This window comes from Hippocampus bargibanti, linkage group LG19, assembly GCF_051943395.1.
Source record: "Hippocampus bargibanti isolate YZ-2025 linkage group LG19, ASM5194339v1, whole genome shotgun sequence".
NCBI classification, from domain to species: Eukaryota; Metazoa; Chordata; class Actinopteri; order Syngnathiformes; family Syngnathidae; genus Hippocampus; species Hippocampus bargibanti.
The window spans coordinates 4,903,828-4,915,919 of NC_142752.1; the positions used below are offsets into that span (position 1 = coordinate 4,903,828).

Here is a 12,092-nt window from a genome sequence, read left to right on the forward strand (position 1 = left end):
CATCAAATTAATCCGGTGTTATTCCAACACGGTTTGGTTCGGGGCGTTCACAAAAATGGACAAAATCCAATTTTAAACTGACAGTTGAAAATCTGACTGGACCCTCCGCACCCTGCCCACCACCTTTTCTAGCGACTTCTCTCAGGCAGGCAATATCGATCCATGCGCACCAAATCCAGCAGACATCTAAACAGCTTTTTTTCCCCGTCGCCATTAACTCTCTAAACAACAACAATAAATAATAATAATAATAATAATAATAATAACAACAACAACAACAACAACAACAACAACAACAACAACAACAATAATAATAATAATATCCATACATACAAAACTCTCAAGGTCACCTTAAAGTCACAGGATGAGTTTTTCTGTGGGTAAACAGCGGCAGCCACTCAAAGTAACTCAAATAGATAGAAAGCTAGCTAGCTAAGAGATTGCCAATAACAGCAACAATAATAATAATAATAATAATAAATTCCATTTACAAGCACTCTTCAAAACTCTCAAGGTCACTCCAGTCACAGGACAAGTTACATAGCTAGCTAAATAGCTATCTAGCTAATAGATAACAAGCTCGATAGCTAGCTAATAGATAAATAACTATATAGCTAACCAATAGATAACTAGCTAGAGAGCTAGCCAATAGATAGCTACCTAGATAGGTAGACAGCTAGATAGCAACATGTACAACTCTTTTAATCATCAGTGAGGAAGGAAAGCGCTAATGATTCTTCCAATAATAATAATAATAATAATAATAATAATAATAATACATTGTATTTTTAAGCGCCTTAAAAACTCTCTAGGTCACTTTACAGTCAAAGGATGCTAATAATACTAATACTACTACTACTAATAATAATAATAATAATAAAGGTCTCAAGGACACTTTCCAGTAACCCAAATATAACCGCATTGACTGTGAACATTTAATTACTGACCATCAACACACAATTGTTGACATGAACATACAATTGTTAACCACCATTTTTGACTGCAAACGTACACGATGACCAAAAACATGCGCAGGGCTGTAACGTAAATCATAATTTAGTAACTGCAAAAACAAATTGTTGACTTCAAAAAACAATTTCATTGTACAAGAATAAATATTTTGGGTGGGGAGGGAAAACAAATGCAACCTTACCATGGCAGAATTGTTAATATACGCCCATAAAATAATTGTATTCAATTCTCTTACTGGTTTTCTCGTGATTATTTAAAACTATTATTTATTCATTTATTTTGGTATTATTGTTTTAACTTGCACTTTCCTTTTATTTAAAAGCTCTTATGACTACAGTTATTGAAAGCATTGATTAAAAATGAGTATTTGAAAGTCCATTTCACTCTCTAACAACTGTTGATTACAGCTTTCTATTTTATTTTTGCCTTGGTATTGTTTAGACTTATTCAGTGCATGACTTTTTTTGTCACTGTTGGCAGGTTTTGTCATTTCCATGCAAGAAAAAATTTTGTTTTGCTTGGAGAGGCTCCCAGTTTGCACATATTGGCGTTAATGTAAAACACCGCATGCATTTTTTTTTCTTCCACAGCAGCTAGCAAAAAATATACAAAAAATAAAAAAGTATGTTTTATTCTTTTTGTGCTCGCTTGTCAAGCCATTAGCAGCCACACGTTCCAGTCAGCTTGACGACGCGCTTGCAAAATGACTGCGGTATTGTTTTGTTTTGTTTATACGCAAGTCTGACATTTGCATCCTGATTTACATTTGGTTGTTTTGGAAAACACGTTCCGGAAGCATTTTGTCAGCCCGGTGATATTCAAGGAGCAAATTGTTCACATTTCAGTCAATAAAATAACAACAAATAAATACATCTGAGTGAAAATGTCTTTGTTGTTTATTTATGCAGAGCAATAAAGTCGCTACATGCTAACAGCATGAGCATCGGCACCATGTTGTGGCCTCACTTTTTTGAAAATAGTAATAAATTAGTGCCTTGAGATCGAAGTGAACCGACTTATGCGTTATTCAAAATGACCGTCATTTGGAGGATTTTCTGGTTTGACTAAAGAGCAAAAATATGCAATCCTAAAACTGATTTATTCAAGCGGTTGAGTTATTCATTTGTAGCCATGATGGATCTGTCGCGCCCACCAGGAGCCGCGATGAATTAGTCATGTTGCACAAATGGTTTATTTCTTTACATTTACATTTGAATATTGTTAGTGTTATGTATAAAGTATGATATTATGTTATTTCAGATTAATATGTGGAACTGCCGCGGCTTGGAATTGAGGCGGATTTACACGGGACAAGCTACAGCTTTGTGTTTGTTTTTTGTATATTCTTTATCCTCTATTTTGTATATTCTTTATCCTCTTCCAATATTGCAGTTTGTGCAGAGTGGTTTACAATCGTTGAGAAAGACTGTCTGCAGGGCTAGCGGAACTTTATTTGGCGCTTCTCCACCTGACGAAATTAATCAGCAGACTCCTTTTTTTCCCCCTGACTAAATGTCAAAAGGAGAGGATTGTGATTTGTTACGTCGCGGCTTGGAAGTGAAGCGGATTTATATGGCACAGGAGATATACGACAATCTCTTTTCAGCATTGGATGCTACAGCTTCGTGTTTGCTTTCAAAACTTAGCTTTTAGCAGACGTGCACGTTTCACCATGATGTCCCTGATCCACTAGTGAAAAGGACGCTTTGATCTTTTTCTCTTTCATCTAGAACTGCTTCATATGACAAAGAGGGTGCAGAAAGTGCTTAGGATTGAATGACTGCCTGTGTCTGTGTTGTCATGTTTATTTTGTTTTTTTTTACTTCAAGATGGCGCCGCAAGAGTGGCTGCCTTAACAGCAACGCCTTTATTTTGATTTTGCTGCTGTGAAATGTACATTTCTTCAATGCGAGACTAATCTAATCGAATGTAATCGAATTTTATGATCATTCTGTCATATTGTGTTCCACAGGGTTCAATTTTGGGGCCACTGCAGAGTTTCAACTGCATAATAGTACTGCGTCCCAATCTCGCTACAATAGTTGCTAGCACCTCAACCCGGAAGCGTAATACAATAGCACATTTATTATATATAGAATAAGTTAGATTTTGTGTAATTTTAAGGCTTATTTAGTAGAAAATTAAATTTTATAGGGACCTGGGAACAGATTATTGTCATTTTTAATGGTTTCTTATGTGAAATAAATGTTTGGCAGATGAACTTTTCGCCTTACACACACTTTCTGGGAACCAATTAATTCCGTATGCTGAGGTATCACTGCATCTATGTATATATACAGTGTATATCTATCTATCTATATACACACGCACGCGCAAACACACACACATATTATATATATATATATATATATATATATATATATATATATATACACGTGCCGCTGCTCACCCGCAGAAAAAGTATCCTGTGACCTGGAGAGTTTTGAAAGGCGCTCATAAATGAAATTTACAGTATTATCAGCAATGTGATGTCATCTCATTTTTGGTCCTTTCATAAGGAAAGCATTTATACATGACAAGATAACTAGTACCTTCCCCCAAATGACTGTTTTTCAGCATGTACACAATAACAGATCAATACTGGCTCAACGACATTATGTCGAGCAAAACATGATTACGAGCGACATTTTCATCCTGCCCATCGGGCCGAAAATATCGATGCAGCTTTTAATTTCCTTGCAGCCCCCCTCCCCTGCGACCAATCGTCATGCGCCGCTTGGCATTAAATCGAGACCAGGATGAAGACGCGCTGCGGCGCGGCCAGCTCATTTGGGATTCCCGCCTGACAGTGCCGCGCGTGACACACATCAGATGGCTGAGGGGACGGCGTGGTTACTGATGAGGCTTTACTGCCGTGATGCAAGAGTCTTCATGCATCTTTCATCGTGAGCGGCTGCCATGTCTTAACGTGGGATGCGCAACGAGTGCAAGGACGACATTAAAAAAAAAAGGGGGGTGGGGAACACACTCTACCTTCATGGTCGTGGGTAATGATACTGTTCCATCAAAGGTTGAAGAGTGCTTGAGAACTTGGAGCTTTATGGACCTAGAAATAGTAGACACGGGAATTTTATATGAAATTTTATTTTGAATGAATTTTCTATGAAGTAGTGTATCCTCGCTGTCGGGCAGATGTCCAAATATGGTCAATGTCCATTGATTATTTCTTTTACAAACCAATAGTGTTGATCGGTCTCCGTGCCATGTTGTTTTTTTTTTTTTCCGGTACAGGATTAGCTCGAAATCCAAAGACTGCAATGGAAGGGCAGAAATATCCTGACTGATTGTTCCTCTCGCAAACTGAAGCCTCAACTTCACAGGGGAAGGCAGGTTGTCTTGTCTGCAGCAGACGTGCTAAGCTAAATGCTATTTACATGAACTCATTCACTGCCATTCCCAAATTTATTCAGGAAGTGAAAAGCGTGACGTAGAGTGCCATCCCCGAATTTGTTCGGGTTTTGTTTTTTCTTGCGTGGGAGTGCCGATAAAGCGCTGGTCAGACCACCGGCAATGTTTTTTCCTCCCACGAGGGGGCAGCATTTGCCGTTTTTCTATGTTAGCGCTTTGTTACAGCATCAGCTGTTGTTAAAGCGCTATATGAAACAATATGAACTGTATTTGGTACAGCCACCCCCATTTCAAGCTCAGATAACTTCAGATCCATATCACTTAGGATTTAACTTTTTTGTTCTCCTATTGATAGAAGAGAGTCTAAGGTTTCTTATGCTGAATTGAATGTTTATGTAGTCCTAAAAGTCAATATTCTGTGGGTGAAAATGACAAAAACCCTGGCACTGGAGTGGACCCATTTTTGCAAATCGTTTGGCAGTGAATGAGTTAACATTCCTCCTCTCTGCATTTACACGGCGGGATCGCAGATGCTTTTCATGTCACCGAGCACAAGGTTCCGGTAGCGACTTTCTAGTAGCTGCATGAAATCCAGATAGTCACAGAACCGGAAGCCCTGGATGGGTTCCTCCTGCAAAGGCAAAAGTTAGCATTGTAGCCATTACAACTTAAGACAAATGTACATGCTATATGCTAATTGCTAACTCTCAAAAAAACACCATGTTTTGGAAATGATTTAGCTTGATCTCAGTTTTGGGGGTCGAGGGTATCTCAGAAAAGGGGCAATTCATCAGGGGCGGTGGGGTATAATATCCACTGCACTGTAACATGCAGGACAGGGACATTCAAATGTTGAACTCAGCTACATTTTCAAAACACGCTACACGACTGTTGCTTTCACGGCTGCGCAAACAAACTTCCTACATCAGAATTCCCACAGCTAGTGAGAGCGCATCCCACCGCCGCGTTCGTACATCTCGCAGCGGTGCTGCACCCCCGCAGCTCAGTATAAGATATCCCACAGAGGTTAGTCAGAATTTAAGTGGTTAAGCTCCTCTGAGCAGACTTCCAACAACTCCAACACCTTGTCCCCCCTTGTAAATGTTTAATTCGGATGAAATATAGATATTATTCCACGGCCCTAGTGTGTAAAATCGTGTATGTGTGTAAGAATCCGGCCTTCATAGTGTTCCCACAGACATAAATGACGAGGACAGAGATGATAGTGCAATATCTAAAACTAAATGGTTCAATTTAGGATAAGGACAGTGCAACCCACTCGAGTACACCCCCGCCCCCACACACACTTGACTTGGTCTCTTTCAGCAGCGTAATCTGATGTTAGTGCTCATTAGGTGAGCGTTCCGTAATAAAGGCGGGCTAGCTGCTCTTTTATTCACAGCAAGTGGGTGGTGGGCGGTGGACGACCCTGAAGATGACAAGCCAAGTCACTTCAACTCATTCACTGCCATTTACCGATTTATTCGGGAATTGAAAATATCACTTTCCCAACTTTGTCCGGGTTTTGTTTTTTGAAGCTTGGGTGCCGATAAAGCGCTGGCAATGTTTTCTTTTCCACAAGGGGGCAGCTTTTCCAGTTTTTCCATGTTAGCGCTTTGTTCCAGCTTCAGCTGTTGTTAAAGCACTACATAAAACAATATGTATGCATTGCATTGTATTTTGGACCGCCGCCCTCATTCCAAACTCATGTAACACCAGACCCATATAATTTAGGAATTAACTGTTTTTTTCTGATGAAAGAAGAGAGTCTACAGCAGGGGTCTGGAACCTTTTTGACTAAAAGAGTCATAAAAGTAAAATAGTTAGAAAAGTTTTTCAGTGAGAGCCACATACACACACACAAACACGCCCGCACGTGATTTCAACAAAATGCCAGAATGTATTGTTTAAAATAACTTTGTGATAATAATCACCATTAATATGAATAGTTTTCCGTTGCTCATGATTGGTAAAAAAAAATCCAGCCAAACGATCGGAATGAAAGTCAACTTTCCGAGTCCATATGCGAAGTTACTGCTAGCTAGCCTGCACACTGCTCATTAGCTTGCACACTTGCTTTCTGCTGTCTCTCTCGTCAGGCTTATTTAAAAGGGGGCGTTTACCTGTTTCGACATCAATGGTCACCTAGGTTAGTATCATCCAATCAAAATTGCGCTTTCCGCCAACTGCCGCCCAAACAGGAAATGAACAGCGGAAAAGCGAGAATATGTATTTAGTTTTATCGCCGAGCCAGATGCAATCATCAAAAGAGCCATAGGTTCCCGAGCCATAGGTTCCCGACCCCTGGTCTACGGTTTCTAACGCTGTACTGAATGTTTATGTAGTCCCAAAACTCAATATTCTGTGGTTCCTTAAATTTGAGCAAAAATGACGAAAACCCCGGCACTAGAATGGACACGTTGTTGCATATGTCTGGTAGTGAATGAGTTCATGAGATTCATTCTCAAGTGTTCACCCAACCAAGTCCCCACCTTCCTACAGACCCACAAACACTTCTTAGTTCTGCCACCTCACCTTGAGGAAAACCTGCATCTGGCGAGCTTGCGTTTGCTGCAGCAGAAGTGGCTGCAGGTGCTTGAGGACGGCAAGGCAGGCGTACACCTGGTAGTCTGCTCCCATCAGTGCGCATATGCACACGTAGTGGCAGATCTCAGGCCAATCCAGGAAGTTCCAGAAACACTGAGTCAGCCAGTGGATGCATATCTGTGTGTTAAATAACCATATACTGCAGGTGAGAGTACACAAGTAAGAACATCATCCACACGCGCACACGTCAGGAGTGTAATTTAAAACTGTGCTGACTCGGAAGCATTTGGAGAGATGGAAGGAAGGAGACTTGGCTGGCTAGCGGCGGTGTTGAATATTGAAGAGGGATTATGGGACGTGGTGACGAGTGGACGCGTGCCCGCCGTTTATTTGTATTCACCAAACATCACGGCGGCCGCTCACTCATTTCAAAAACCAAACCCAGGCTTGAAACTCAAAACCCTCATTGGGAAAACCCTTCGATGTGACTTGAAACTCTACCTTTTTTTCAGCTTGGCAGGGGCTTTGTGCTCACCTAACGCCAACTTTGTACGTCTAACTCAGGGGTGTCAAAGTCATTTTTTGCCGCGGGCCACATTGTAGTTATGGTTTCCTCTCGAGGGCCGTTATGAATTTGGGGAACCCATTAGAATGTTTAAATCCCTTCAAATATTACATATAGAGCACACAGCAAATTAATGAATAACTTGTTTTCAAATCTGAAGTCAAGAATAATGACTTTTATTGTGGTTGACATCCAAAAATATGAAATTTTGGCTCAGATTTTAGCAATCATCATGGAATTTAACAAGTTTGATTTGCTTTCGCGGGCCCAAAAAAAATGATGTGGCGGGGCGGGCCTTGACTTTGACACCTGTGGTCTAACTGATACAAATCTTTTCCTCTACGCACGCACCCACGCCTCCCCAGGTAAGTGGGAGTGTTTGAAAAGCGACACCGGGTTGACGGCGGTGAGTCATCCAGGGAGGGGGGGCTTAAAGAGCAAGAAGACGAGCTGAATGTTAAATTGGCCTCTTTGGAGTTTGGACAATCCAAAGAGGAGATGTCAGAGGATGGCAAATGGAAAGGGTGGGATTGTGGAAGAAAAGGCAGGAAATTGGGGTACGACACAAGGACAAATAAAAGGGCGTGACCTGCGATGGGGTGAAACCGGACATCCGGAAGGCGGCGTGCACAAGTGGCAGTTCGTCCTTCAGCAGCATCTCCACGTAGTGAGCCGAGCTCCAGTACAGCGGGGACATTCCCGACTCAGCCACTCGGACGGTAAGGTCCACCTGCAGCCATCGTATCTTAAATTGACATCGGCGGGCTTTCTATTGCTGCGATTCGAAAACGGGAAACTCACGGACGCGTGTGCGCTGGCTGGCCAAATGAAAGCGGAAGTGAGGGCGGAGGAAAGATGGCGAAGCAGCTTCAGAGAGCGCCGCCAGTCACCAGACATCATCAGGAAGACCGTTGACGTCAACCAATCGTGGCCCGGATAGTCTTCCTGGACAGTGACTGAGGCGCCGACTCAAGGATTAGCTTCATTAGCGTTATTGCAAAAGCGAGTTGTGTTTATCAGTGCAGACTGTGGAAAAATGACTGGAGAGTAATTATATCACAGAAAAAAAAATACAACTAGTAAAATAATATAAAATAAAAAAATACATTAACATTAAGAGGCAAAATGTAGTCTTTTTATCTGCTTGAAACAATTTCCCCAGTTTTGAGTGCGGATTTGAACCCACACTACAGAGTAATTAAATGCCAGAAAAATAAAAATAACATATGAATATATCTATATATATTTATATGTATAAAAAAAATAATAATAATAAAATACAAAAGAATATAAATAATTGAAATACAAAAGTAATATAAGATAAATTACTTAAATTAAAATAAGAGTGAAATTTTTGACGACTAGTCTTCCTGGACAGAGAGTAATTAAATGCCATAAAAATAAAAAAAAAATATGAATATATCTATATATATTTATATCTATTAAAAAAATAATACAAAAGAATATAAATAACAATTAAAATACAAAAGTAAAGCAATATAAAATAAATTACTTAAATTAAAATAAGAGTGAAATTGTTGACTCAAAAAAAATAATACAAATAAAATAATAAGTACAATAATATAAAATATAATTAAAAAAATAAAAACATTAAAATGAAGAAGGAAAATGGTGTCTTATCTGCTTGAAACAATTTCCCCAGTCTTGAGTGCGGATTTGAACCCAGATTGGAGAGTAATTAAATCCCAGAAATTAAAATAAAAAAGTAAAATAACATAAAATAAAAATAACAATACATTCATTAAAATTAAGAGGCAAAATGTTGTCTTCTTATCTGCTTGAAACAATTTCCCCTGAGTCTTGAGTGCGGTTTTGAACCCAAACTTGAAACCGTAATATTGAAACTTGAAACCGTAATATTGAAATCTGAACCCTGCTTTAACGCCTCACTGCTTTGTTGAAACTCAAATTTGATTTTCTAACCCTTGGAAGCCGAACCACATGTTGAAATTTGAAACAGTGTTTGAAACTCCAGCCATGAAACTTGGAACTTGTTTAGAACAGTAGCCTAGTTACAAAATCTTGTTTATGAACAATTGAGGCAGTTTTTTTTAATGTTCTGATCTGTTTTTTTTACTGCCAAATAAAGCAATAAGGAGGACAAAAGCGATGTTTGGTTCGGCGGGGATGCTGGCGGATGAGTAGCAAATAAACAAAGAGCTAAACAGCACTTTTGACTGTGACTGACTGCCTCCGTCAATCTACAATGCGCTGTCAACTTGCCACGGAATTCCAAATGAGGCACGGCGCCGTCGGAAGAAAGAGTTTTTATCCCAAATGCAACCACATCAAGCTATTAAAAATAAAAAAAACTAATAGGCCCTTGAGAATCTCAACATCACTTTATACAAAAGCCTCCTTTTCAAAGCCAAACGCAGCTTCACAATAGTGAGTGAAAATCAAACTTTCAAAGTCAATTTTCAATCCTAAAACTGCTCCGCCACCCTCAACTAAACATGAGTCATTCATTTCTGACATGAGGGCCGCTTTGAAAACCTCGAGACCCGAACGTCTGTAACCATGTCGAGATTTCTCAGCAAGCTGTCGCCTTTCAACCCGAGAGCTCCCAGGTTAGCTCCGTTAAATCACAAGACTTGTGAAAATGTGAACGTAGAAGTCAGAATTGTCAAAGGATACGCAGCGGTGAAGACATCGGAAGCCTCCGGCGGGACAGGAAATTCTTGACGTGCTTCATAAGGAGCGTCAGGTGGCTCACGGCATTTTCATGGCGGAGCAGCTTGAGGGCGACGCCATATCTGGTGGGGAAAAACTATATATACTCAAATGCATTGGCAGGCCGTGCATGTCACTCCTAGGCCTTCAGTAGTCCTATGTATGAATCAATTACCTGCGAGTGTGTTGTGATATTAGTACACGTCCACTAGAGGGTGCAGTGGCCAACTTGTGACTTGAATAAACTCAAATCATGTATTTAAAATGTTCAAATGTTTACGATAAACATGTGGATTCATGATAACCTCACAAAATTGCAATATTATTTGCTATTTTAACTAGCCTCGGAGCTGTCCAACCTTAATGATGTCCATCTATTCTTGAAAAGTCCGTCTTGAAAATGGCCTTAACAGTATATCTGCAACAAAATCCATTTCCTCTCCTCTTTCAGCCATTGTAGGTTGACAAAACCACTATTAAATCAACACAACATAATATTTGCTTATGCAGCTCGCTACATTTCAGTATGCTAGCTCTGGCCAGTATGCCCTTCACTAGCGGCTAGTGATACTATGATTGGGTAGTGACTAGCCAATCATGTGACTAGCCACTCATAATTTGCAAAAACTAACATTGGCAACTCGAACTCTGTTTGGTTCAAGTAACAGTTTCATTGATATTTGATTTTTATGTTGCAGGGCCTGCAGAATTGATTGTGAAGGCGTAGCAGGTAGATTACTGACCCTGGTAACAAATGATGGCTGAAATATGATTGGTTAAATGCTTAATAACAAAACGGAGCAGCACAACAGCAGAAAAGCAATGAAAAGCAGCAGAAAGTCAATTTGGAATTATTTAATAAGATTCATGGACAAAATATAATCATAAATTCGTGCTGGTTTCACTTGAGCATTTGGTGCCTTCAAGTATAAATAAAAGTGATACGATACCTAAGGCAGACATCCATGCCGAGCATTTCCACAGGTGACAGCACCACGGCGTCCGCACTCGCCTCCTGTGCTGTGATTACAATGACAAAAAATGAATAACTAATAATTTTAATAATAATAAAATAAGCAAATGCGTTGAATTACTGCTTGTTGTTTTAGAGGCCTAATAGCGAAAATCAATGTGTCACATTTAGAACGATTAAAATGGATGCCGTGGACATCTCGAGTCGCGCCGCTAATAAGACGGCACGTAAAAAAAGCTGCTCTGGGTATGCCGGCCCATTTTCAAAAAGAAATCTCCGCCTCTGAGCGCACGACTGGGGAGGATGTTGACCGACAAAAGGTTAATGCTCGCCAAATGAGTCTGCTCTCAGTGCGCATAAAAAAAAAATCAGAGCACTCAAAGTCGGGCTAAGGCGCCGGGCTAAGAGCCAAGACGCACACGGAAACATGGCGGATTGTTATTTACAGGGATTGACTGTCAAAATGGAAGGCCAAGCGTGCATTTGTGAACCGGATTCGTCGCGCTACTCAAACCGCGCCTCCTCTGCCATCCGTGAAAAGTTGACCAACAGATGTTAGCTATCGGGAATTTAATTTGCAAACATTCCACGGACGATTTGAGAAGTCTTGCAATGAGCACGTGGATGCTGTCGTGGAAATGGAAGCGTGCGCGTCTGGAGCTGGGGGATCCACTAATTAACGACACCATCGTCGGTGTGGTTGGTTGTTTAACCGCTGGCTAGTAAAGAGTAAACCGCCGACAGCCCTCATCGGTGTCATATGACGGAAGGTGAATACAGTGATACCTCGGTTTAGGAACCCCTTGGCTTACGAAGTTTTCGGTTTACGAACGTTACAACTATGAAATTTTTACTTTGGCATACAAACTTTTTTTCGTACACGTAGCTGGCTCAATGAGTGATGTGTCGTTCGCGAACGAGCCCGTTCTTCTAACAACAAAATGGCAGCCGACTGTTTTTGTTCTCTATTAC

The 12,092-nt window shown here is 40.4% G+C and overlaps 1 protein-coding gene across 1 annotated transcript in view; it reads right to left on the reverse strand.

The window, feature by feature from the left end:
* tbc1d32 (TBC1 domain family, member 32) overlaps positions 1-12,092 on the reverse strand; it is an 86,210-nt gene that overhangs the window by 51,129 nt on the left and 22,989 nt on the right. Inside the window, 7 exon segments of the mRNA XM_089021775.1 lie at positions 3,967-4,039; positions 4,171-4,972; positions 6,877-7,065; positions 8,043-8,183; positions 8,255-8,409; positions 10,112-10,230; positions 11,098-11,167. Of these exon segments, the coding sequence (XP_088877901.1) occupies positions 4,853-4,972; positions 6,877-7,065; positions 8,043-8,183; positions 8,255-8,409; positions 10,112-10,230; positions 11,098-11,167 (794 nt within the window). The 3' untranslated portion in view covers positions 3,967-4,039; positions 4,171-4,852.